General features: G+C 51.6%; 1 protein-coding gene across 1 annotated transcript in view; it reads right to left on the bottom strand.

The window, feature by feature from the left end:
• Positions 1 to 14307: 14307 nt before the first annotated feature.
• Positions 14308 to 27942, bottom strand: part of LRRC74A (leucine rich repeat containing 74A) — a 28802-nt gene continuing 15167 nt past the window's right edge. Inside the window, exons 8-14 of the mRNA XM_055539025.1 lie at positions 25844 to 25929; positions 25181 to 25375; positions 22324 to 22419; positions 19709 to 19855; positions 15876 to 15983; positions 14894 to 14976; positions 14308 to 14320 (exon numbers count right to left, since the gene is read on the bottom strand). Of these exons, the coding sequence (XP_055395000.1) occupies positions 14308 to 14320; positions 14894 to 14976; positions 15876 to 15983; positions 19709 to 19855; positions 22324 to 22419; positions 25181 to 25375; positions 25844 to 25929 (728 nt within the window). The remainder of the gene's footprint in view (positions 14321 to 14893; positions 14977 to 15875; positions 15984 to 19708; positions 19856 to 22323; positions 22420 to 25180; positions 25376 to 25843; positions 25930 to 27942) is intronic.

Below are 27942 nucleotides of genomic sequence, written 5' to 3'. Positions count from 1 at the left end.
CCCGGGGGGGCCTCAGGAGCCCTTTCCCAGGACGGCCGTGTCCACTTCCAGCTTGCTGACACCCCGAGTCTGAGAACCAGGCCCAGAAGTGCTGCTGGGCCATGGGAATGTGGGGGACACAGCTCGGGCCAGGGCCAGGCAGAGTTACCACCATGGAAAAGGGCGATGCCGGCCGTGGGGGCACCCTCTGAGCCAGGCATGGTGCCCAGCCCCCCAGGATCCCTAGTGACACCCACAGCGCCCCTGGGAAGGGTGCAACCATTTCCCCCCTTACAGGTAAGGAAGCAGCAGACGAGAGCTGCCGCCTTCCGCCCAGGCTCCTGTGGCCGGTCAGTGGCAAAGCTGGGCTCTTACTTCGGAGCTCTGACCTGCTCTGCGCCCTCGGCATCCAGCCCAGGAGGAGCCTTTGTGATGCTGGTGGCCCTGGTAGCAAAACCTGCCCTGGATGTGGTTTTGAAACTGGTGAACTCATTGACCCTTTTGTCCCCTTCCTTAAAGGCTTCCCTCGTAGCTCAGCTGGTAAAGAATCCGCCTGCAAGGTAGGAGACCTGGGTTCAATCCCTGGGCCAGGAAGATCCCCTGGAGGAGGGAATGGCTACCCACTCCAGTGTTCTGACCTGGAGAATTCCATGGATTGTATAGTCCACGGGGTCACAGAGAGAGTTGGACATGACTGAGCGACTTTCCCTTCACTTCCTCCCCTGCAGAAGTCTCACTGCCAGTTTGACCGAATTCCCTCCCTCACCCTTTCCTCTGGGTCTTTCTTGAGGTTGGCTGGCCACAGCTTCCCGCAGACACAAAAAAGGGAAATGCTGCCAGGGGTTCCAGCCTCTCCCAGCCTCCCTGAGAAAATCTGCTTCTTGATGGGGAGGGGGTGAGCGATCCTGGGATCCTGGGAGATGCTGGGGAAGGAGCCTGGGGTGGGGGTGGGGTAGCCCAGTTCTCACCCTCTGGGCACAGAAGGTTGGGGTGCTGGGTTAGGGCCCGCCCAGGGTTCCTGGCTCCTGCCTGGAGCCCTCTGCCAGGAAGGGCAAGACTCCACCAGGCTGGCTTCTGAGAACTGGGCCAGGCTCCAGGCTGAGCCTCGGGCAGATCCCCAAGGCTCAGTCTCGCCTCTTTCCCCACCCCGCAGACCAGGCTGGGCCTCCTCTCTGCCCTCTTTTGTGGAGCCGGGGAACCCAGGGCCAGTTCCCTGCCTGCCAGCTGGTTTCCCGGACCCTGGACCAGCTGTGAGCGAGGGGGCGGGAGCAGCCGCTGGCCTCTGGGAAGTGGAAACCAGGAGTCAGGCAGCCGAGGCGGGCGGGTTTAGGCTGGGGCGATGAGGCCAGCAGGCCCGGGCAGCATTCTGGAGGAATTTCTGAATTACCTCCTGGCTGGAGACTGGAGGCCAGAGCGGGGGCCCTGGGCTGGTCCTGCTGGCTGCAGCCTTCCCGCCTCGGGCCTGTGTCTCTGCCCGCCTGCCTAGGCATCGCAGCATCCTCTGATGGACGGGTGAGAACTCAGCTCAAAGGGGTGGTCAGGGCTCCTCCTCCCCTATTGTGGGGAGGGGGGGAGGGAGCAAAGGGGGAGGGGTGAGTTCTCCCCTGACCTTGGCCTCGCCTGCCCCTGCTGAGCTTAGGGCTGCTCTGCATCTCCCCTGCCCTCCAGAATCATAGGGTCCACCTGGCCAAAGTCGAGAGGAGGCCTCTGGTGTCTTCATCATCACTGGAGTGTTTAGGGGGTGGGAGGTGGTGGTTGGTTGCTCCAACACCCCCCAATTCTGTCCCCCAGATGAGACGGCTCTTGGTGTGCCAATGTCAGGCAGGACCAGCCACAGAGTCTGTGGGGCTATATCTGTTAGAAAATTATTAAGAGTCTGACGACCGTGACAGCAGAGCAGGAAACCAAGCCCCAGGGCTTCCTAATTATGGAGCCCCCCACCCCTTGTGACCGCACAGGCCGCACCCATGAAACCAGCCCTGCTCCCAGAAAGTCCTGGGCCCTCGAGGCGCCACCCTGTCTGTCTCCTGGACCTTGGCTGGAAGGCAGATCTGACCAGGAAACCCCAGACCCCCCACCAACCCCCTCCTCTGCTCCTTCACATCTCATGCTGAAATCAGTGTCATCAGTGATGCCCCACCCTGACCTCCCCCCCGGGGAAACTGAGGCAGCAGGAAGGGCCTGGGAACTCCCCCACCCCTGATGGTGGGAGGAGGGATGGTGGGGGTGGCTGAGCCCAGGCTCCCCTCAGCGGCCCAGGGCTCTGGGCAGGACTCGGTGGTGGGGTGGTTGCCGCCCTAGCCTTCAGATCTCCATCAGGACCGTCCCCTCTGCATGGGAGGTGGAGCCGGGGGCGAGGGAGGTGTTCAGGGTGGCTTCGCCAGCTGCAGACCCGGCATCCGCCCGGCCAAGCCCGGTCACTTTGTTCTTGGTCTCCCCGGCACAGCGGCTGGCTCAGCCGCCCCCTGGCAGGATGACTGCCGCTGGGGGACGGTGGGGCCCGATCCAGGAGTGTACTGACCTGGAAATTGTGCTGGGCTCTGGCAGCGGCGGCTGGCCAAGGTCAGGGAGCAGGCGGGAAGCCGGCCCTCCAGTTGCAGGGGAAGGCTGACTCCGGAGGGAAGGTGGGCCTGACCCCGCTCCTCTGCCCTGGCCGCCACAGCCTGGGCGAGCTCCTTCTGACTGCAGCCGCGCCCCCAGGCTCCCACCAGCCTAGGGATGGGAAAGCGCGGCACCCTCTGCTTAGGGTGCACGGAGGGCCTGGCCGGGGTCCCCGGCGGCCTCTGTGCAGGAAGGGGTTGCGTCAGGAGTGCCACACGGGTCGGCAGGACGCCCAGCCTGCACCCCTACCCCCTGGCCTGCCCCTCACCCCTGTTGGACCAGAGTAGGGCCAGGTGGGGCTCTGCATTGGCCAGGGGCTGGGAGGGGGGCAGAACTGAGTGTGGGGTCACCCTCTCCACCACTCTGTCAGGGTGCCCACCACTGAGGCTCCTTCACGGGAGACACCCCCCCACCCCGAGCTGGCTGGTTCCTGGCTGATTTATCGCCTCCCCAGCTCTGTGAGGCCGGGGTCGCGGCAGTTGGGAAGTCCGTCCCTGTGAGGTTCGGGGGCCAGGGAGTGTGTCACCAGGGGGGCCTCTTCTGGAAGAAACACCCGTGTGGATTCTTCCCTGCGGATCCGCCCTGGGGATCTCCAAACGGGTGTCCAGTCCCCTGCTTTCCCGGTGCCCTTGGAGCGTCTGCTTCCACCGATTGGCTGGAGCCACAGCTCGGGGCCAGTCATCCTGCTGTTGGGAGCCTCTGTGGGCGTTCACCCCAAACACGTCTGCAGCGGGCACTGCCAGGGTGCCCGGGAGCGTGTCTGCGGGAACAGTTCTCAGGAAACCCCGCAGCGGGGCTGCTGAGAGCAGGGACCGCTTTGCTCGTTCTCCCATCTTTGACTGTATCCACTGAGTATCTCTGCGTTTCCCCCCTGCTCTGCCCCAGGAATGGTGCTCAGCGTGGGGGTCTACGTGTGGACAGTTCAGCCCAGACTCCAGGGGCTCACGGTCCAGTCTGGGATGAGTGTACTATGCCTGACATCATATTTGTAAATTTGTATTTTTTTTTTTAAAGAGGGCCCCTAAAAAAAAAAAAGAGGGCCCCTGTTTTGTAAGCTCAGGCTTCAAGAACCTGCATGGACGGTGAGGGGGCAGACTGAGGGTTCTGACCCAGGCCACTCCTGTGTTGCTGAAGCCAGCTGCATTGCTGCCTTTTTGCAGGCACCCAGTAAGAATTCCCAGGTGGCTCAGTGGTAAAGAATCCACCTGCAATGCAGGAGACATGGGTTTAATCCCTGGATCAAAAAGATGCCCTGGAGAAGGAAATGGCAACCCACTCCAGTATTCTTGCCTGCGAAAATCCAAGGACAGGGGAGCCTGGCAGGCTACAGTCGAATGGATCTCAAAAGAGCTGGGCCCGACTTAGAGACTAAACAACAGTAAGGATTTGATTTCCCTGAGCCAGTCTGGAATCCTGTTTTCTTTTTGTGTTTTTCCCCAACCCTGCCTTAGAGCTGAGACCGCGGTCCTGAGTCAGAGGACTTGTGGGATTGGAGCGCCCTCTGCTGGCAAGATCGAGGTACAGCCGGGAGAGTGGTACACCCCCAGGAGCGGCTGCATTGAAACCCTGCTGTTAGGATGCTGGCAGGCGGGTCTAGGGGTTAGTACACAGGCAAGCCTTTCCTGCTGGGCGTGGACACATTCAAGGACACATACCATGCCCTGTAATTCAGATGCGAGCGTGTCTTTGCGTACACATCTTCCATTTCTGCTGCACCTGGGATGACATCACCTGGGGTCTGCCGCAATGCAGTTAATGGACTTAGCGTCAACTCCACAGGTTAAGCACTGGGTCCCCCACACACTACCCCACTGTGCTTCCAGCCACAAGCGGGGTTCCCCAGGACCAGCACGTCTGACCAGCCAGAAACAAAGTAGTGAGTTCCCATGACCCTTCAGGTTTGGTAATTCACTACCCTAAACCCTCAGAACTCACTGCTTAACTGCTGTTCTGTTGATGGCAGTTTCATTTATTTTATAAAGGTTACAACTCAGGAGCAGCCAGATGAAGAGGCCTGCAGGGCAAGACCTGGGGGAGAGGGTGTGGAGTTGGGGCACGTCACCTCCCAGGATGCTCCCCAGAATCCCCCACCCCCGTGTCAAGCGTTTTCATTGGGGTTTCTTTACTTCCAACGGTGTAGGCGGGCCTGATTGAACGCTGCCTAATGAGTGACTCAGTCTCCAGCTCCCTGTCCTTCTATTGGCTGAACAACCGGGTCAGCTCACACCTGTGGTCTATCTAGGAAGCTATCTAGGTGGGGCCCACCCTGAGACCCCTCATTAGCATAACAAAGGCACTCCCCTCACTCAGGAAATTCCAAGGGCTTTTGGAAGCACGTCCTAGAAACTGGGGAAAAGACCTGTTCTTTTCACGTTATACCATAGCACATGGGTGCAGGCACCAGGGCTAGTTTCATTCATCCCAGGCACATCCAGCCAGTCAGCTTCAGTTCAGCCGCTCAGTCCTGTCTGACTCTTTGCAACCCAATGAACTGCAGCACGCCAGGCTTCCTTGTCCATCACCAACTCCCAGAGTTTACTCAAAATCATGTCCATTGAGTCAGTGATGCCATCCGACCATCTCATACTCTGTCGTCCCCTTCTCCTCCTGCCTTCCCAGCATCAGAATCTTTTTTGCATCAGGTGGCCAAAGTCCTGGAGCTTCAGCTTCAGCATCAATCCTTCCAATGAATATTCAGGACTGATTTCCTTTAGGATTGATTGGTTTGATCTCCTTGCTGTCTAAGGGACTCTCTAAGACAGACTCCCTAAGAGGTGGCAAAACAGCAGAGAGGTCTCCCAGGATCACAACACTGTCCCTCCTTAAAAGGCCCCACTGAGCCCCAGAAGCCACTCCCCTACCCCACCCCAGCGCCCTCAGTTTCTCTTCTTCTCCAAAATGTCTGCTTCCTGAAGGAGCGCTGTCCCTTTCCTCTAGTTCAAGGTCACCGTTTCCCTTTAGTTCAAGGTCAGTGTTTAGGACACAGGCTTGCCTTGTCAATCATTGCTTTCTTTTGTTTAAAAACTAAACCAAACAAAACCAATCCCAAGCCAGGTCCCTGCTTGGCAGGGCAGCCTGGTCCCCTGAGGACACCACAGCTTGCCACCATGGGCACCGCTGACCCATGGGTGGCACTCAGAACCATCCCCTCCTCCCCACCACAGCTCAGGGGCTCCATCCAACCACACAGACACAGATGCCAGAGGGAGGTCTCTGTGGCCTTAGCTTCTTCGGCTGCCAGCTCTTGAATCGAGCCCAGAGTGTGTGTGTCTGGTGTAGGTCCAAGCTACAAGTCCCAGCTGCCCCTCCCAGAGCCTGTAGGGTGGGACCCTCCCAGCCCAGGAAGGGGCTTCAGATCTTAGGAACCAAGAAAAAGGCCAGATGTCCACCTCATCCCGTGTTGCCCACAGCACGCTCCTGGTCCCTGGCCCTCCTGCCTCCCCCTAGTTCTTAAGATTCTGGACATATTCCTTTGATTTCACTCAAGAGTTAAACCAAAGCCTGAGACTGGAATGCTTCCCGCCGTGTTTCAAATACCCAGTACTTGGGTGTTTCAAAGATGGCTGCTCAGTTTGGCTCCTAAGGTGCCTGCAGGACCTTCAGCTCCCTGCAGACCTCCCTCAGAGGAGAGGAACTCCGCTGTGATGAGGGCATGCTTATATTAAGGACTTTCTGTGCCAGGCCTGGGGTTCAGCGTTTCACACGCAACTCTGTGGGGGAGTGGGTACCATTATCATGCTATTAACAGATAAGGAGATGGAGACTCAGGGAGGATGAGTGACCAGCTCAAGCTTACAGAGCTGATGTAGGTCTGAATCTCAGCCTTGCTTCTTACTAGCAGAAGACTGGGTGAGATGCTTAACTTCTCCATGTCTGTATTCCCTCAGCTATAAAATGCGGATGATCACAGACCTCACCGCACAGGGTTCCTGAGAGGATGTAGTTAGTGCACATATGTCTGGAGAAAACCATAATTCAAAAGGATGCATGCACCCCAATGTTCATTGCAGGACTATTTACAATAACGAAGACGTGGAAGCAACCTAAATGTCCATCGACAGAGGAGTGGATAAAGAAGATATGGTATATATACACTGAAGTATTACTCAGCCATAAAAGTGGACAAAACAGTGACATTGGCAGCAACATGGATGGACCTAGAGATTGTCGTACTGAGCGAAGCAAGTCAGACAAGACAAATACCATGTGATGTTGCTTATATGTGGAATCTTAAAAAAATTGAACAAATGAACTCATTTAAAATCAGAAGTAGAGTCACAGATGTAGAAAACAAACTTATGGTTACCATGGGGGAAAAAAGGAGGAAGAAAAGTTGGGAGTTTGGGATTGATATAACTCCCAACTTTTCTTCCTCCAACAGATAACTAATAAGGACCTGCAGTTTAGCACAGGGAACTCTACTCAGTACCCTGTAATGATCCATACGGGAAAAGAATCTAAAAAAGAGTAGATATATGTATATGTATAACTCATTCACTTTGCTGTACACTCGAAACTATCTCAGCAGTACAAATCAACTAAACTCCAGTACAAATTAAAACAAAACAGAGTTAATGCACAAAGCCAAACTGAGTTGGAGAAACTGAAAAACGTAAACTTAATGAATGGGTCACTGAATATGAAATAGAAAAAGTGAAACAAACTGGATAAAAGTAAAAGATCCTCCATCTCTTTTTTGGTTGTTGTTCTTTCTCAAGCCTTTATCAAGCATGGTAGAAAAGCTTTTGTGTGTATGTATATATATAGGGTATATAATATAAACATATATTTTAGAAAATATATTAATTTTTGCCTAGCTAAAAAATTTATGACATTTTGATTCTACTTGTTGGACTTAGTATGAATAGAATACTCAATTGCTAATTTATATTCACTCAAAACTTTGATATAGTTCCCTGTATTTTGTCATTTAGTGTTACTGCTGAAAGTCTGGAAAGCTTATTATCTTAGTGATTAAAAAAAAATTGTATGAGGCTTGAAACTTCGAATCCAATTTTGAGAATATAAAGAAATACTATGTTGTACAAAAAAAAGCCAAAACAAACAAAAAACCCAGGATATTAGCATGTGATGGGCTTCCCTGGTGGCTCAGATGGTAAAGAATCTGTCAGCAATGAGGGAGACCAGGGTTCAATCCCTGGGTCAGTAAGGTCCCTTGGAGAAGGAAATGGCAGCCCACTCCAGTATTCTTGCTTGGAGAATCCCATGGACAGAGGAGCCTGGTAGGGTACAATCCATTGGGTTGCAAAGAGTTGGACATGACTGAGTGACTAACACACACACACACATACACACAATTATTACTGAAGCACAAATTTTGTTCAAACTTCATAAAATTTTATGCTGGCGTCCACTATTTGCTTTATGAATCTTATTCAAAATTCCACATTGTATTCAGTTGCATTGAGCTTCTTCAGCTGCATGCAGCAAATTCTGGTAAATTCTCTTTTCATTTTTACAAATATGTTCTAATTTTCCTTGTTACAGTTTCTAAGATACACCCATCATTTAAAAGTTGACATGTAATTTTCAAATACATGGTTTTTAAAATAGTATGTTTGATATTAATTTCTCTTTTAGGTGTTTTTCTTCTCTGCAATCACCCTTGTTGGTTTTTTGGTCTTCTGCAATCACTTTTGGTGGTTTTTCGGTCTTCTGACTTTCTCGAGGCTTTCAATGGCTAAATCAAAGACTTCTCTTGGTAAATGTCACATCGTACTTGAAAATATGTGTTATTTTCAAATATCTTTTGATACTGATTTTGAACATAATTCCACAGTGATAACAGGCTGTATGATTGCAATACCTTTAGACCATGAAATTTTTGCACCTCGTTTCATGTCCCTGGATGTGTTCCAGCGTCTCCAAGTTTATAGTCTATGGAAACTTGAATGGAATTTGTATCCTACTGTTGTGTGAAAATTGTATAAATCTTAATTATGTTGAATTGGTTCATGGTGTTTTTCAGGTCTACTATATCCTACTTTTATATATTTTCATTCTATTAATTTTTGAGAGTTTGATATTGAAATTCCAACTAAAAATCTTAATTTATCTACTTAAAAAATAATTATAATATATAGTGGAACTGTATGTAACTTTGTCCTGTATTTTCCAAGTCTCCAGTAAATGTATTATCATACTTTCATAATAAAAAAAATAGCAAAGCTACGTTATGCAGAATACATCATGAGAAATGCTGGGCTGGAGGAAGCACAAGCTGGAATCAAGATTGCCAGGAGAAATATCAATAACCTCAGATATGCAGATGACACCACCCTTATGGCAGAAAGTGAAGAAGAACTTAAGGGCCTTTTGATGAAAGTGAAAGAGGAGAGTGGAAAAGTTGGCTTAAAGTTCAACATTCAGAAAACTAAGATCATGGCATCCGGTCCCATCACTTCATAGCAAATAGATGGGGAAACAGTGGAAACAGTGGCTGACTTTATTTTCTTGGGCTCTCAAATCACTGCAGATGGTGATTGCGCCCATGAAATTAAAAGATGCTTACTCCTTGGAAGGAAAGTTATGACCAACCTAGATAGCATATTAAAAAGCAGAGACATTACTTTGTCAACAAAGGTCCATCTAGTCAAGGCTATGGTTTTTCCTGTGGTCATGTATGGATGTGAGAGTTGGACTATAAAGAAATCTAAGCACCAAAGAATTGATGCTTTTGAACTGTGGTGTTGGAGAAGACTCTTGAGAGTCCCTTGGACTGCAAGGAGATGCAACCAGTCCATTCTAAAGGAGATCAGTCCTGGGTGTTCTTTGGAAGGACTGATGCTAAAGCTGAAACTCCAATACTTTGACCACCTCATGCGAAGAGTTTACTCATTGGAAAAGACCCTGATGCTGGGAGGGATTGGGGGCAGGAGGAGAAGGGGAGGACAGAGGATAAGATGGTTGGATGGCATCACCGACTCAATGGACATGGGTTCGGGTGAACTCCGGGAGTTCGTGATGGACAGGGAAGCCTGGCATGCTGCGGTTCATGGGGTTGCAAAGAGTTGGACATGACTGAGCGACTGAACTGAACTGAACTGAAGTTGGTCATGGAAGGAGGGCATGCCCTGGGTACCTGCACTTCAGCTAACCCCCTTTGCTACCTGGCCATCTTTGACCAGCCAGCCTCTCTTACTCCTGCCTGGCCCCTCTCCTTCTACCTTGGTCCTCAGCTTCTGCTGGGGTCCTCCTGCTGGCAGCCTCCTGACATGGCAAGTTGCTAAAGCGCGAGTCAGTCCCTCGTCAGTGGGTGGGTTCCTTGTGTAGTGTTCCCTAAAGGGATCAGGGCTCTTCTCAGGTCTTGTTGAGCTCCAAGGTGGGCTGGCTGGGGGTGGGGGCCTGAATGTTTCTGGAGCTTGTACTGAGCACCTGATTTTCTTCCTCACTACAAGGGTGAAAGACTTCCTGTAGCTCAAATGGTAAAGAATCTGCCTGCGATGCAGGGTTCAATCCTTGGGTTGGGAAGTTCCTCTGGAGAAGGGAATGGCAATCTGCTCCAGTATTTTTGCCTGGAGAATCCCATGGACAGAGAAGCCTGGGAGGCTATAGTCCGTGGGGTTGCAGAGTCGGACATGACTGAGCGACTAACACACACACACACACAGGGTGCATGGTCGATGTGAGTGACTTTGCTTCATAATGAGGACAGGTATGTCCAAGCATCAGGCTGCTGGACGCTTTGGGGCTCTGACATCATGCCAGGCTCCTGGGGGCAGAAGTTTGGGAAGTCAGAGAAAGGGCAGAGCAAGGACCACAAAGCAAGTGGATTCACCAGTCCTCAGGTGGACTTTTGAAGCTGACCTGACACCTAGTGGCCATAAGTAGGAACTACACCACACCTGGGCAGGTTCCAGAGTTGCTGCAGGCAGGGTTTCAGCTGGGCCTCTGTGATGGGGGTGTGTGTCAAGGGGTGGGCCGGAGGGTCCCGGATGGTGGCTTCTCCATATGTCCATCATTCCTCCAAAACTACACACGCAGAAATAACTTTGATAAGAAAATGTGCTGCCTTTTCTCTTTTAGGCAAAAGGTGAATAAAAACATTTTGAGAAAACTTTGCTGTTTTCATTGATCCCTTGAGAGTCCCTTAGACAGCAAGGAGATCCAACCAGTCCAACCTAAAGGAAATCAGCCCAGAATGTTCACTGGAAGGACTGATGCTGAAGATGAAGCTCCAGTACTTAGGCCACCTGATGCGAAGGACTGACTCATTGGAAAAGACTCTGATGCTGGGAAAGATTGAAGGCGAGAGGAGAAGGGGACGACAGAGGATGAGATGGTTGGATGGCATCACCGACTCAATGGACATGAGTCTGAGCAAACTCCGGGAGATAGTGAAGGGCAGGGAAGCCTGGCGTGCTGCTGTCCATTGGGTTGCAAAGAGCTGGACACGACTGAGTGACCAAACAATGAATGAACAACTGTCTACAGTCCGTAACAAATTTTGATGTAATAGCCTCATAATCCTCGGGGTTCCACTCAGACACCAGTAATTATTGGATGCTCAGTTATGAGCATGGACTTGATGGAGAATTTCAAGGGTTATAATAGTCTTAAAAGGCAAGCTCCCCGACTTCAAGGGGATCCGATTTATTTGGGGAGTCCAATATATCTACATACCCTGATGGGTGGGGTAGATGTGAGTTTCAGCTCACAAACTCCTTCTATTGCCTTCTTTTCTTTTCATCATCCTAATTTTGACTCTGAGACCATACAACAGTCTAATTAACAGAAATTGAACTTTAGGCTAAGACTCTGAATGAGGGAAGGGAGGGGAAAATAAGCTGTGGGGAGGGGTACAGAGATTTTCAGATCATGATTCCACCACATGTGCAGAAAGGGCTTAACATCACCTCCACCCTTGATGAAGAAGTAAAGTGAACCCCGAGGGCTGGTGCCTTGATTCCCAGGTGCCATTCCAGCACTTCCCTGGTGCTCCAAAGTGTGGCCCCTGGGCACCCCCACTCTTTCCCAGCTTTCCCTCGCTTGCCCAAAACAATTGCCAAGTGCACGAGTTTTTTCATCTCACCCTCTTGTTTTTATTGAGCACCTACTATAAGCAGGCACTGTACAGGTACAAAGGACAGTTCCTGCCCTTGTTCATCCCAGAGGCGGCTGGCGGGCTTAATCAAAACCCCTGAAGGCACCCATTCCCCCCGCCGGCTCAACATATGCTGTTCTTGGCTACACCTGCTCTTCTTTTGCTAAGCTCCTCATGCCTCCTCCGTTTCCCAAGGAATTTTACAAAGAAATGCAGGATGGCAGATCCCTAGAACTGACGGGGGATCTTTGGTTTCAGCTGTCCCACTTTTCAGGTGGAACCACGAGGCTCCAAGGTCAGGTGGCCAGGCCGTGTCAGGCTACACTGGATGCCAGCTCGCTCTGTCTCCCGCCCGGACTCTCTCCAGGTGACACCCTGGCCTGTGCGTCCAGAGGCCCCGTCCTCACTTCCTGAGCACCTGCTCCCTCTGCCACTTCCTCCCGAGTCTCAGCCATGCCCCCTAGACACAGTTTACAAACACGGTGGCAACTGCTTGCGTGTGCTGACCTTTCCCCCACTGCTCTCATTCTGTCGCCCAACAACCCCACGCGCTCCCAATCTGTCTCATGGCTCTTGATGAGGCTGCCAAGGACGGGCTCCCTAAAACCGGAGGGTGCTCCCAGGGGAAGGGCAGGCCATCAGCAGCCCGGAGACCCAAGCCAGACTTTATTGGCTGGCTCACAGCCCTGGCCTTGGGGTTTGTCCACCGAGGTTTCAGCCAGCTCTCCGCCTCCTCCCCTGCCACCAGCCGACGTGCCAGGAGTTCTCTGTCGCCAAGACGTCTTTCCAGACTGGACGTGTTGCTATGACCTCGTCATTTTCAAGAAACTGGATTGAAAGGTAAGGGGATAACGCTGAGCGCCAATGCAGCCTAGTAGTGGCTGATTGCCGAGAGTGTTTAGACAGGCTCGAACCCCAGTGAGACCATGTGTAAACCCATCTCTCGTCTTGGCAAAGCAATGCCCGAGGTGAGGTTCAGCATCTGGACAGGGATGAGGGTGGGTTTACATTGTCAGCTTTGGCAGCAGATTTAATTTTAGAATGTGGACATGCTCATCCTGGGTCCGAGCCACCCAACCCACATTAGACAAACAGGTGTGCAGACACGACATACGAAAGAAAGTTGGTGACTGTTACTCGTGGCAGCAAAACTTTGGAAATAACCTAACAGTTGGAAAGAGAGTCTCTTTCTGCACGATGATATACCACGCGGTGGTTGAAAAGGCTGAGATAGATCTAAAGATACTAACGTGGACAGTTCACCAAACCATACTGTAAGGCAGAGCAAGGTCAGAGGACTGTGATCGTACGGTTCTGTGCATGTGTGTTAGTCGGTCAGTCGTGTCTGACTGTGACCCCATGGACTGTAGCCCACCAGGCTCCCCTGTCCGTGGGATTCTCCCGGGAAGAATACTGGAGTGGGTTGCCATTTCCTTCTCCAGGGGATCTTCCCAACCTAGGGATCGAACCCGGGTATCCTGCATTGCAGGTGGATTCTTTACCATCTGAGCCACCAAGGAAGCCCTGGTATGCTTCTACTTATGATAAGAGACTCTGTGTGTGTGTGTGTGTGTGTATGTGTGTGTGTGTGAGGGTCAAATAATGTATAGTAAAATACTGTGAGTCTACCACATGCCAGCTAGTGTTCTACGTGCTTCATAGGCTTTAACTCATTTAATCCTTGAAAGCTCCCAGCCCTATATACAGATGGGGAGACTGAGGCACCTGGAGGTTGGGTAAACTGCCCAGTTCCACAGGAGTGGAGCTGGGGTTGGAACCAAGGTGGCCCAGTCCCAGAGTCCATGTTTTTAATACTTGGAGAGCACACGCACACACACACACACACACACACACACACACGTTTGCAAGTATGTGGGAAAAGTTCCCGAAGCATGCACCTGGGCTTGCTCACAAGTGCACTCTGGGGGCAGCGGGAGCTGTGGGGGCAGGTGAAAGAGTGCCTTCATTTTCTCCCTACGGCACTTCTGTGGACTTAGACCTTTTACAAGTAGATATGATTTGTAACAAAAAATGATAATTTCAAGCAACAATAAAAAAGAAAGATAACTCTGCTCTTCAATCGGAAGTAACAGAACTACAGTGTGTGTGTGACCACAGGGGAATTCGATGCCCGCTAGAGCTCCCCACTTGGGTCCTGAGGCCCCAGCTCCGCCTCTTGATGGCCACACGGCCTCAGATGAAAACTGGAGGGTTGCTGGACCCCGACCTGATTTTCAGCCCTCTGCCTTGGGCTCCTCCCACCAGTCCCAAGGAACAGGAGGTGGTGCTTTAGAGAGGGCAGGTCGGGGTGGGGGGCCCTCGAGGTGGGGTGCACGCCTGAACCACCCTGCTGGGGCAGTGCTTGCTGGATGATGGTGTTGCTCCTGACCAAGAGCATCACATGCCAGCCCGTCATGCGCATTGTCTCCACTCGATTGTTACGAAACGCTCTCGGGTGCTGTGGTTATCACCCCATTCTAAAGACTCTGAGACTGAGAGCCCTGTGCACAGCCTCACCCTTGCTATTAGAGCCCAATTACAGCGGTGGCAGCAGCTCCTCCACGCATGAGGGACGCTGACAGAGGCAGGGACAGAGGTCCCGGGGGAAGGCCGTGGGGCAGGATCAGACAGAGCCCTCCTCCGGCAGTCTCCTTAGGGCTTCCTCAAGACACGCAGCTGCAGGGCCATGTGCAGACCAGCGGGTCCTGCAGCCTCAGCCCGGAGGTCTGGCACAGGGAAGCAGGTGCCCGGACCATGCAGACCTGGGTCCTAAGGCTGCAGCTGCCCCTTTCTGGCTGCAAGCGCTTGGCTCCGTGCCTTCCTTCGCTGAAGCTCTGTTTCATCCTTCACAGTAGGGTGGGGAGCACGCTAGTGCCCGTTGGGTACTGTGAGAATCCGGGCGCCTGTCTGCTGACTGGTGGAGTACTTGGCATGTGGTAAGGGCTCATGGATGTTGGCCACTGTTATGATCATTGTCAAGGTCCTTGTTGGTCTCTTCAAGGAGTTCCTCACCTGCCTGGCTGCCTATGCTCCAGGAGAGTTGAATGACCCGCGGTTCCCCAGGGCGCCTCTATCCTCTCGTCTGTCTGTCTGACACCCCATCCCCACCCCAGGGCCTTGCCCTCTGCTCCATGCATCCCCATTGCTCCAGCATGGCCCCTGGAGCCAGGGTGCCTTAGACGGAACTGGGGGCCTTCTGAGGGGCAGAGGGGCAGCCCAGAGAGGTCTGGGCAGTGGGGCCGGGCTGACCTGAAGTCCACCATGCCTGTCTTCTCGCCCAGCTTCTTTATCAGCTCCCTGACTTGGTACCGGTTTATGGGGACCTTGTTCTGCTGAGGAGGTGGACAGAACATGCAAAGTCAGTGGAGCTCTCTGCTCCCCGCCCCCGACCTCCCCATCACATACACACACACGCACACATGCGCACACACGCCACAGTGCTTCACTCACTCGCCTTGGGCCCACAGCTGGCAACTGAGAGATCTGAGGGAGCTGAACCCACACACCCTGCAGGGCAGGAAGAAGTGCCCCCAACACCTGGGGGTCACTGCCCAGACCCCCGAGCCTCTCCTTTCAATCTGGGGGGCCCTGTGGGGGAAAGAGGTGGGAGTCCAGGTGGAGTGGGCAGCAGTGACTTTGCAGCGTGGGAAGTTCATCCTTCCCTCCCTGGTACAGAGTCTAGCCAGCCCTCTTCACCACAGGCCCAGCTCCGAGGGTCCTATCCCCGATCTGGACCCCCACAGAGTCCTATTCTTGCAGGGCCCATCCTTCCTAGGGGAGCTCTGAAGCCAGACCTGTTTACATTTGCATTTCAAGGGTTCCTCAGCACCTCCATCATATCCTGCACTTGAAGGTGTGGGATTTCAGCCAAGACGATACAGCCTGAGGTAAAATACTGGGGCACTGGGATGTGGTCTCTTACCCTACTCCCTTGTAGAATCTGCCCAGTAGCCAAATGCAATGGGGAGAAAGACCTTGAAGATGAAGAGCGTGTGTCTTTGGGCAGCATCTTGGGTCACCAGTGGCACCCAGCCATGCAGTAGAGAATGACGTCAGGGGGTGATGGAGGGAGGTTTAGCTGTCCCTCTGGGTCTTGATAGAGGAAGTGGACCAGCTGGCTCCTCACAGCCAACGGGGAAGCTCTGTGAAATGCTCGTGCGTGTCTCTGTCTGTCACACACCGTGCACACACACACACACCCAGTGCCTGCGGCCACGAGGCATCCACCTACCTGTATCATGGCTTTCCGGAACTCGCCCACAGGCATCATCATCTCTCCACTAGGGTTCAGGCTCCTGAAGAAGTCCAGGACGGAGATTTTGTTTTGGTCTGCGTAGCTCTGGGAGAAGCAGGAGACACCACGAGCTTTGTAACATCTGTACGAACCCCCCCACCCTCGTCTCCTGCCCCACCTCCGACCCTCCACCTGCCCAGACCGAGGTCCGGCAGAACCGCATGTGATGCTTCCCATGTGTCTGTCCCACCCGGACGGAGCAGGCTGTCCTGCAGGTCCACATCCCAAGGGCGGAAGGATTGTTGCTGAGGCTGTTAAGCTCCCACAGCATGGAGGGAATAGGGCGGTGATCATATGTATGTGCACTATTTAGCTTTGAGGTCGCCCCTGCTAAGACTAGCGGAGACGGTGCTCTGTGGATGTGAGAGGGCTGTTGTCAGCTCAGAGACCCAAAGACCAAACCAGAACCATGTAGTGGGACGGGCAGAGTAGGCTCCTGGAATTCATAGGATTCTCATTATTTCATCCGAACATCCTCATATGGAGACGTACTGTGTTAGAGTATTTTAAAAATGATATGTCATTGTTTTCCATTCAAAGATAGTAGCTACTCACATTTTAAGGTAATTTTAGATTAATAGAAAGAAGAAAATGAAAAGTTACCCATAGTCCAATCCCACTGCCCAGAGGTAACATCTTGATGTACATTTTTTTTCATCTGCCTGCCTATCTATCTAACATCTTTCTACCGTACATAGTTTAATAAAATGCACTGTATTATATATTGTGAGCTCCTTTCCAGTACCATTAAGTGTTCTTTTGGTTCCTTTTTAGTATCTTCTGGTTTATCTTTCCCTCTGACTCTCAAAAGCCAAAGGCAAGGCGCAGCTGTGCTGACAGGTATTTCTGCAGACACCCTTGCTCACAGAGGAATTCCTCGGGGATCACTCTCCTCTCCCTGTACCTCCCTCTCAGCTGTACTCCGCTGACCCCACCCCGGGGTAAATCCCGGACCCCCATCTCTAATTCCACATCCCCAGCAGCTGCTCGCCAGTCCATACTGAACCCCACTGACACCTTGATCCAACAGGTCTGAAGAGAGCCTGAGTCAGCTGGATTCTGTGATCCCTGTTACTGAGGGCTGCAGCAGCTACACCCACTCCAGTTCCTTCTCACCCACCTCTATAATGTGTTACAGAGGCTGGAAAACCACAGACCGCCTTCCCCAAGCCCCCTTGAGGCTATGGGTAGGAACGAGATGGTTTCACCAAGCCGTTTGGTGAGATGCATGTGTGACCCGAGTGCTTTGGCAGCTTGGGGGGGTGGCTTCCCGATTCCGCAGGTGATTCCTGGTTGGGTGTCTTCCTGCCCGAGGCAGAAGGGACAGCCCTCCTGGTAACCCAGTTGGGGTGTCTGGCAACCTTTTCTGGAATCTAAACGTGGAGGCTTTTCTTCAGCCCTCTCATGTCTCTGGGGTCTCTTTCTGGTAATTCATTCCTCTTTGCTTAACCTAGTGGAGTGGATTCTGTGGTTTGCAACTAAGAGCCTTGACTGGCGGATGGGCCTGTCACTTTGGGAGGTGCTTTTGGCAAGACCCAACATAGTTCCTGCCCTGGAAGAGTTCAGTTTTGTGGTAAAAGGTGAAGCAGAGGGCTGTGGTAGTGTGTGCCAAGGGCATTGACTCTTGACTGGGGAACCTGAGAAGGGTTGCCCGAGGAAGGGACACTCAAGTGCAGACCAAGGGAGTGCGGAGGAGGGGGTGAGACACAGAGGGCAGGAGGAGCAGTGTTCCAGGCAGAGGGACCCAGAGCTGACTTTAAGGGATGCAAAAAGCAAAGGGGAGAGATCCAGTGGGGCTGAAATGGGAGGGTGGGGAGATGGGAGGGATGAAGTCAGAGTGGGTAGAGGGGGCAGGGGCAGCTTCTTTTCCCCACTGGACTTCCCTATTGCTGGCAACATTACCATCATTCTTTTAGTCCATTGGGCTTGAAATTTGTAGTTATCTTCACCTCTCTCCTCTTCCCACAGGTCTCTCTTCTCCCAACACACACACACACACACACATGCAGACGCAACCACTCACCAAGTCCTGGAGATGCTCCATAAGGATATCTCCACTCCCATCGTCCTTTTCAGCCAAGTTGCCATTCTATATCTAGAATACTACAAGCGTGTCCTCATTGATTTTCCCATTCTTATATTTACCCCCTTCAGGTCTTTTCTCTCCCTGTTGCCAAAAATACTCTCCCTCAGTCCTGCTGGATTCACATCACACCCTCTGCTCAACAACTCTCCCTGGCTCCCTGCTCCCTGACTTCAAACCCAACTCTGAGCCTACAGTCTGAGGACTGCCGCGTCCAGCCCCAGCCTCCCTTTGCAGCCTTGGTTCCCAGGCTTCCCTGTGAGACTGGAGCCAAGTGGTTCTGTTCCCACCCCTCCAGACACACTGCAAGTGACTCCCTGTCCGCTCCTTTGCTGGTGGGAGTCCCCCTCCGTCCGTCCCTCCCTCTGGGGCTCACCTGTACCCTTTCTGTGTGTCAAGGCCCTTGCTTCAACCCACCTCTGCCAGGAGGCATCCTTTCCTGCTTGCCCAGTCCTGCAGTGACCTCTAGTTTGGATTGTACTGATACTTGCTACCTTGGTCACTTGTTTATTATTTATCATCTGACATTTTCTATTGGAAATGACTGTGTCTATCCCGTCTTCCCAGCCAGATTTTTGGGCCCCTGAGGGGAAGGCCTATGGTTTACATTGTATGTGTGGTTGGGTCTCTCCTCTGGGATTCCTTTTCTATATTGTTTTAAAACAAGGAGCAAGGGCACTTTGCACTAGATAACTCCATTCCCACTCTACTTACAAAACAAATTTCTCCTCTGTTCACCTGACATTGACTGACTCATAAAGATATAAAGATACTTGATACTGCTTTGCTTTCTAGAACTTTTCCTACAGTGAGAATTTTCATGCAAGAGCTCTCCTATTTGGTTCTGAAACTAAGGCACAGAGGTCCTGTGGCACATGCCATGCGGAACTGCCTTTGCAGGGCGCCCTCCCAGCTCCTGCTGCCCCAGGTGGTAACAGTCCTGCCCCCAGCAGCAGGCCCCTTGCCTGCGCGTCCAGGGCAGAGCCGGGAGTGAAAACCCCAGGCCTGGGCAGTCACTGCTTTGTGAGGTCATTGGACCAGAGGAGCTATAACATCCCTTCCAGCTCTAACACTCTCTGAGTTTTATTTCCACTGTTACATCTTTTTCCTCCAACTGCCAGACACAATTTAAGACTGGAGCCAGGAGCAGGTGACCTCTAGATATAAAAGACTTACAGATTTCTCATTAGTTGAAGCCACCAAATACCCATGCTGACCACAGGGTCAGGATGTCTTTGCATCCTTACCAGCTATTGGAAAGAGCCTCTGTGAATTGTGTGCTGGTCACATGCCAGGCATTGTTCTAAGTCCATCATGTGGAGTATAGAATTTAACCTTCACACAGCCCTGCTGGGGTGGGTACTATTATTATGCCCATTTTACAGGTGAAGAGACTGAGGCACAGAGCAATTCAGTGACTCTGGTTGCAATGGAGGAGCCTAGCTGGTAGAAACCATCCTGTTCCACGGCCCTCCCTCTTTAGCTAGTTCCAAGCACTTCCTTTCCTCTGGGAATCAGGAAGCATTGCTGATGGATCTGAGAGTCAGAGGGGATATCCTGCAGCTGAGAAGTCCCTTGTCAGACAGGACCATGAAGACGCTCTGGGGGAGGAGAAATTCTGGGAGCTGAGCCAAAGGTTAGCTCTCTCCGGGGCCTCTGGGGGCTCTTAGAGGGAAGCAGGGCTCACCTGGATCAGTTTCACAGGGTTTGTCCACGTGAAGAGGGTTTTCTTGGCCGAGAGGGCTTGCACTGACTTGTATATCACATCCAGCTGGGGGTGGATGGCACACACCCCATCCAGGATTTTCACGAACTGCTCGGACACCAGGACATTCTGCAGCAGGGAGAGAGGGGACCCATCGGGCAGCGGGCACTGCCGTCACGCCATCTCCCAGACCAGCGGGCTCCCCCCAAGCAAAGCACGTGTTGTCTTTTCTAGTTTGTTCTGCAGTGCTGCTCCTAGACCGGGACGGCTGTCCTTTGCTAGCACTGGCGGTTTGGCTTGTGAGTTTCCCACGTGATCTGGATCAGGTGTCCTAGCTGGGCGCTGGTGGCCTGTCACCTCCTGTCAACTCACTCTGCTCTCAGAAGGTGAGCCTAGTGTCTGTGTGTGACAGACGGGCACGGCTGTGGGGTTACATGACTGGCCCCCAAAGGCCCTGAAAAGCCCATTTCTACCCCAGTGTTGGTCTTCAGAGCTGAAGCCCTAGCAGAGAGCCCCTCATTCCAGCCATGCGGTCGCACATGGGGAGCCCCCGCCTTGTGGAAGGGCCTCCATGCCCACTTAGAGGCTGCAGGAGAGCATGTGCTCTGTGTGATGCTGTTTGATCAAACCTGGCCTCCGTGGGTGTGCTCCACCTGCTTCATCCCTCAGCTGCAGCTCTCAGTATCTTTTGCCTTTTCAAAGAACTCAATTTGTGCTAAGGGCTGAAGACATACTCCCTCTCCTTTGTAGGTATTCTAGAGAAAGTTCTAGAAGCGTCTACAATGAAGGGATTCCAACACCACTTAGAGTTATGGTGGCATCATGTGGAGTGGCAAGAGAGACTCCAGCTCAAGGGTTTATATGCCGCCTTAGGGTCTAAACAGCACCAGTCTGACGTTCCCTCAGACACCCCAAGGCAGTGCTGGGGTTCACATCTTCCAACCTGCACTGCAGGGGGGTGGGAGGAGCCGAACTCTAATGAACTCTGGACCCAGGGGCTGAGGTCAGAGGCAGCAACACAGGGTGCAGGTCAGAGCTGTGGGACAAGCAGGGAGCAGACCTCTGAGGAGGAAAACCGGAGAACAAGGAGGAGTCAGGGCTGGGGAGGAGGAGACGAGGGAACAAAGTGCATAGGACAGCAGGTATGTTTTTATGACACTTTATAATCTGTGGCAAATATAAACCCGATTTTTACTCATTATTCAGTTCTAAGAAGCTTGGGTTTCAAACGCAAACATCATTCCTGATAGACTTGCAAGGTATTAAGGTCTTAACAAAACCCCGTATTAGTGTGGCGTTAAGCAAATGTAAAAGGACTTTTCACACTGCACCTTTACAGAACTCTAGAGTGGGAGGCAGAAGCCCTGCTTTACTCCTCACTGCGTTTCACACCTGCTGCGTGGTCCTGGGTGAGTGGCCTAACTTCTCTGTTTCAGGTTCTTTATGTGTAAAGCGGGACAATGAGGACAAGTACTAGTCATGGGTTGAATCGTATCCCCACAAAAAAGATGCTGAAATCCTGACCCCAGTACCTGTGAATACGACCTTATTGAGGAATAAGATAAGATCTTTGCAGATGATCAAGTTAAAATGAAGTCGCTAGGGTGGGCCCTAACCCGACACGACTGGTGTCCCTGTAACAAGGGAACACTGGGATACAGAGACAGGGAGAGTGACATCTGAGGCTGAAGGCAGAGATCCAGGGTAAGGTTTCTACAAGCCAAGGAACAGCAAAGATTGCCTGCAATCTACCAGGAGCTAGAAGAGAAGCAGGGAGCAGATTCTTCCTCACAGTCCTCTGGAGGAATCGACCTGACCAACACCTTGACCTTGAACTTCTACCCTCCAGGACTGTGAGACAAGACACTTCTATCACTTGAGTCACTTGCTTTGTGTACTTTGCCTTGGCAGCCCTAGGTCACGAATACATTCTACCTACTTCCCAGAGTAGAACTAAACGAGTTGGCGCCTATAAAATGGCTTTGGGGCTTAAAAAAAAAAGAGTATAAACTGGTAGACAAGTATAGGATATTGTTGGCAACAGCTCCCACCTCTGGGATGATTCAGGCCAGAGTACCCACAGAATGGAGTCACCTCCCCAAGCTTCCCGCCTCCATCAAGGTTTTTTTTTTTTTACACTCAAATACTACTCTGATTAGAGTAGGCTGAGTCATGAAATGAAAACACAGATTTGGACGTGTTTTCATACTCAGATTCTAAAAATCCTGTGATTGTGGAAGCATTCTAAGGCCCAGAGGCATCCATTGACAAAGCTGACTGCAGACAGGTCCGTTCTGGGGTCCCCCACCTTTGATTCTGGTGTTCCTCCTCTCTGCCCTCAGGCCTGCTCTTAGGGGTGCAGGTCCTGGATTCCCAGGATCGGGCAAATAATTTTATACCATGATGTTACTGACTGATTGGCAACTCCGATGGAAAGGACCTCTGGAGAAGGGCAGAGTTGTACCCCAAAAGGAGCGTTTTGTTTTTTCTTCTCCTGGAGCACGTGGGCCCTGAGGCCCAGAGCTGTCGGCACCTGGCACGGTGGCCATGGCAACTGGCATGCTCCCTGAGTGTGAGCGAACCATCAGATGACTTACAGAAATGTCAATATCCTCCATCCTGGATTTGGGGTTCCTCTTGATGGACAGGATAAGTAACACAGCCCCATCCATACTTATGGGGTTCAGGAAAAGCTGTGGGAGGAAGGGCAAGGCAGAAGGAGGCAGAGATGGGGGCAGAAAAGGCTGGTTCAGAGCACGGTTTCCATATATCCCCGTCAAACCACAGTCTATGTCTTCCTTCCATGTTTCTCTGTAAGCACCCATCTCCCTGTCTGTCTGTCTGTCATCCATCCACTTGTCCATCTCACTGCTCATCCATCTATCCATCCAACAAACATCGACTGGGGCCCTGCAACATGCCAGTCACTGGGATAAGCACAGGCAAGCATGACAAGGATCTAAAATGAAAATATTTGGTCACGGTAGAAAAAATTTAAAAGCGGTAGAAAAAAATGTTAAAATCACCTATATTTCACTAACCAGAAAAAAATCTTCGTGTCCATTTTGCTGAGCTAGTTTTTTAGTCTTTTAGAAGTCAGAGTCTCTGAACTTTCCTTGGCTTCGTTGGCCCCCAAGGCTGAGTCTTTGGCAGGCTGAGTCTTCTTCCTGTCTGAATCACACTTGGTGCCCATCCAGGCAGGCCAGCCTCTCAGCTTCCCCAGTCACTAGGCAGCCACCTGGAGTGGTCTGCCATCACCAAGCTACTTCCACTGGTCAGAAGCTGACTCCCTCTTGTCACCGCAACAGCTCTAGGGTGACTGCCCTCTTGAATGGCAGCTCATCTTCACTGATTCCTAACTCCTGTTCTTCTTCCACCAGCACTCCCACATCTGTGGTCCCCCCGAGTCACCCATATATCTTGCAGGAGTTGGAACTGCAGTAGAAAGCCAGGTAGAGCTGACTTCCCTCTGCCTCTTGCTAGCTGACAAGTCACACAGCCTCAGTCTTCTCATCTGACAAGTGGGGTTACTGGAGCCCACTTGATGGGGCTGGGCCAGGAATAAGGAGACAAATCACTTGAAACAGATCCTGGCTCAAAGTAGGAGCCCCAGAAAGGGGACCTGTTAATACAAGGCCTCATTTTTCATCAATTGCCAACTTCCCAGGAGCTTCTCTGTTATAAATTAGCACCTATAAGCAAATTAATTTAAAATGAAATACATAGTCATTCATTTACTTAATAAATATTCATTGGGCATCCCATGGACAGAGGAGCCTGGTGGGCTACAATCCATGAGATCACAAGAGTTGGACATGACTTAGTGAGTCCTGTAGACTCAGGACTACTATCCTGTAGACTCCTGTAGTCCTGAGTCCTAGCGGAGTATTATATCCCCTGTACCCAGGACTCTGCTAGGTACAGGGGATATAATAATGGGCAAACCCGAATACGTCTTTGTCCTCAGGAAGCTCTCAGGCTAGTGCGTGACAGACAAGTCACTCAGAACGAGAATATAAAGAGGAACTCTGGGGAGTTCTAGGAGAAGGGGTGAACAGGATCTGAGGGTTCCCTGGGGGTGCCTAGGGTACTGGGGCTCCCACTGTGTTCTGAGGCAGAACAGCAACTGAGGCCAGTCAGGGGAGCACTGTGGGCTAAGGAAGCGGTGTGGGCAAGGTCCTGCAGGGAGGGAGATGGAAAAGCCCCTGCGGTCTCCCCTGGTGGTCCAGTGGTTAAGAAGTGAAAGTGAAAGTCGCTCAGGACTCTCAGCAACCCCATGGCCCGTACAGTCCATGGAATTCTCCAGGCCAGACTACTGGAGTGGGTAGCCTTTCCCTTCTCCAGGGGATCTTCCCGACCCAGGGATTGAATCCAGGTCTCCCACACTGCAGGCGGTTTTTTTTACCAGCTGGGCCACCAGGGAAGCCCAAGAATACTGGAGTGGGTAGTCTATCCCTTCTCCAGGGATAGATTTCCCAACCCAGGGATCGAACCGGGGTCTCCTGCATTGAGGGTGGATTCCTTACCAGCTGAGCTACCAGGGAAGCCCATGGTTAAGAAGCTGCCCGCTAAGGTAGAGGGTGTGGGTTTGATCCCTGGTCCGGGATGATCCCACATGTCATGGAGCTCCTAGACCCTTGTACCACAACTACTGAAGCCCGCGTGCCTGGAGCCTGTGCTCTGCACCGAGAAGCCACCACAGTGAGAAGCCTGTGCACCATAATGAAGACCCAGGACAGCCAAAAAATTAAAAAAAAAAAAAAAAAAAAGACCCTGAGCCATTGGCTGGAGCATAGGAGTTGGGGGGAGGGTAAACTTGAAACACACGGGGGGAGAGGACTGGGTTTGAGCCATGGAGGCCCTGGGGGATGGGGGGCTTAAGCTGGAGTAGAGTAGGTAGGGGTGGGGTTAGAAGCCAGATTTACACTCAAAAGGCACACTCTGGCTGCAGTGCGGAGAGAAACTGGAGGAGGGGATTCCCTGGCAGTCTAGCGGTTAGGACTTGGCGCTTTCACTGCCCGGGCCCGGGTTCAATCCCTGGTTGGGGAACGGAGATCCCGAAAGCCACTTTGTGAAGAAAAAAAACCTGGAGGAGACCCAGATGGGAGAAAGGAAAACCAGTTAAGAGACAAACTGCTACCCTGTGCCAGGTGAGAGTGGAGGGTGTGACACTGAGTTTACAGAATAAAGCCAGCCAAGAATGTAGATTTTTCTCTCCAGCAACATCCCAACCCACTCCCGCTCCCCCCTGCCCCCCCCCACACAGATACACACGTGCATGCACACACAGGGACGCAGGGACACATACACAGATGCACACCCACTGACGCACACATGCATGGGTGCAGAGACACACAGATATGCAGTTATACACACACGGAGGCACACACACACACACACACACACACACACATACATACAAGCTGTCCTGTCCCCAGCCCGGGTGAAGACTACCTTCAGAACTTTGAGGCTTTCATTCAACTCCAGGGCTCTGCTGATTTTGGAGAGCCCATCGTTGGTGATGTTATTGCTGCTGAGGTCTAGGTAGGTCAGGTAGCTGTTGAGTCTGAGGACCTCCCCTAGGGCTGCAGCCCCCTCGTTCCCAAAGCTGTTCATGGAGAGATCGAGTTTCTTCAGCGACACGTTAGACTGCAGGGAGAAGGGAAAATAACACCAGCATCAAGGCTGCAGGCAACTCATCCAGCCAACGGGCCCCCATTTTTGTCCCTGGCCGGCTTCCGGACAGAGTGCTCAGTGGTCCCCGGGAGAGAGGCGGCCAGATCTTTCCAGATCCCTCCCAGCTGGGCTCAGAGTCTCAGAGCTCATTCTCTTTGGGTGAAGGTCATTCCCTTCGCCCTGAGTTAAACTGCCCCTTGGAAGTTACCCCCAGAGGTGCATATGAGGCCCCAGTAGGGCAAGTTTCCCTGGGAGGGATTTGTACTAAAGGAGGACACGCGTTCAGGAGTTGTGGGAGGCAGACTGACTGTGAAGAGCGCCTGAGGAGGTCTCAGATCACTGTCCTCAATGGTGACCATGGAGAAGGGGTTCAAGATGGTGGACAGAGGGCCTGGTCATCCTCACCCGGGCTCAACCCTGGCTCTACTCCCGCAGGCTTACCCGGAGACCACTGCACAAGGCCACCACTCCCCGGATGTAGAGGTGGTTCCAGCTCAGATCCAGCGACTGGAGCCCTACATTGATGGCTGAGGGAGGGGAGGGCGTCATCTCAGCCTCCCCCACCTCCTGGAGAACCCAGGCTCTGGGTTGGCCTGAGATCCATGAAACTGGGGGTAAGAATGGCTCAGTCCTCATGCAAAGCAGAACACTGAGGCAATAACTTGTCAGTTATCCATTTAAACACAAAATTACAGGGGGATCCCAACGCCGCAGAATCGTGGTAAGATACTCGTACATTGCAGGTGGCATGCATGGGATACACTCTGAACTGTCTGGTCAGAGATGTTTTCCTACTAAAATCTGTTTTCCTACTAAAATCTCCATCTCACAGCAATATCCCTTCTGAGACTCTTCCTAGGGAGACAGTATAGTATGTAAGGTGAGTGACGCTTGCAGATGTTTACCATGGCTTCGCTTACAAAAGTGAGGTTTGTGACTCACAGGGGAGGGGTAAAGCATAACACAAATATCCACCTGGTGGAAAATCACACAGTCGTTAACATAGATGGAGACAGCATGGGAAACGGGTTGTTTACGTAGCGAGACTGCGGTGGGCATGGTGAGGTCTATCACGTGGTATTTTCATGGAGACCTATGGGAGCAGTGGGGCCACAGAATGTCCATCCAGGAGAACTTTAGGGATACAGCCAGGTGGAAGCGGGGCGACATCAGGCTTGTCTAGAAGTTGGGTTTGCACTGAAATTGCAATTTTTTAAAAAAACTTAAAGGTGCTTTTGATCACAGGCATTCTATTTAAACACATCAGCTTTGTCATTTTTATCTGGGGAGGGCGGATGTGCTGAGGACACTATTGGGAAGAGAGACTAAAGTGCTCTTGAAGGACACTGAGTGGGAGGAACCGCCTTCAGGCCCAGGAAAATGTGTTTTTCTGTTTTACTTTTTTATGGACAGAGCACTCTGTACTGATCATGTCTTTCTCTTGTGTCAACCACCAGGACAGACTTTTAGGAAAATGCACACCACCTTCCATTGTATTGAGAACAAACTTTTCTCCTGCTTTCATTCTCTCCCTGGCTGTCTCCCTCAGTCTCTTCCTACCCTTCTTTGCTCTTTTGTGCCATGTCCCCCACTTAAGTTGTACCTTGCACTCCTGTTCCTCTTAAATGACCACAAAGTTAAAAGTTTAATTCTGTTCTCACCGCTTCCTACCTATGTGACCTTAGACAGAAGGCAGAGATTTGCTCAGTCATGTCTGACGCCTTGCGACCCCACAGACTGTAGCCTGCCAGGCTCCTCTGTCCATGGGATTCTCCAGGCAAGAATACTGGAGTGGGTTGCCATGCCCTTCTCCAGGGGATCTTCCTGACCTAGGGCTCAAAGCTGGTTCTCCCACATTGAGGCGGATTCTTTGGCTTACTTATCCTTCCCTTACTTCTGTTTTCTTTTCTATAACATGGGAATGTTAACCTTTACAAAGTTTTTTTTTGTAAAGATTGATGTAAAGAGCCTAGCATGATGTCTGTCACATAGCAATCATCTAATATTTGGTGGCTTTAATACACAAAAAATTTTGAAAGCGGCAATATAGTATGGTGACAACCATATTAAAATAGAAGTTAGTCTGTCTCATTTTAAATTTATGTTTTAAAATTTAATTTTAAAATGTTTGACAATTAGTTTTCAAAGGGAGACTCAAAATACCCAATAGTTCATTTACACTTTGCTCTTCCGTCCCTTCCGCTCCAGCTGAAGATCTTGCCTCATTGCTTCGCTAAGGAAGCGGCAGCAATGGGGTGAGAGAGCTTCACCCTCCTAAAGTGCTATCTCCCAGCCCCACTGTCCCCCACACCCACTCTTGGGCTCCCCGCCTCTTTTCAGTGAATGATGGGTCCCTACTGCTCTCAGGCTACCCCTCCATTTTTGTTATAGCTATTATCGCCTCCTGTCTTTTCAAGGACTTCGCTCCTATAATTATCTCCTCCTCCTTCTCCAGCATGTTTCTGTTTCTCTTCTTCCTATCAGCACTTCCCATCCTTGCAAACCTTCCTGGACTCTATGCCACCCATCTTTCTGTTCCA

This window comes from Bubalus kerabau, chromosome 10, assembly GCF_029407905.1.
Source record: "Bubalus kerabau isolate K-KA32 ecotype Philippines breed swamp buffalo chromosome 10, PCC_UOA_SB_1v2, whole genome shotgun sequence".
In the NCBI taxonomy this organism is placed as follows: domain Eukaryota; kingdom Metazoa; phylum Chordata; class Mammalia; order Artiodactyla; family Bovidae; genus Bubalus; species Bubalus kerabau.
This window is presented reverse-complemented; position numbering and strand designations above follow the sequence as displayed.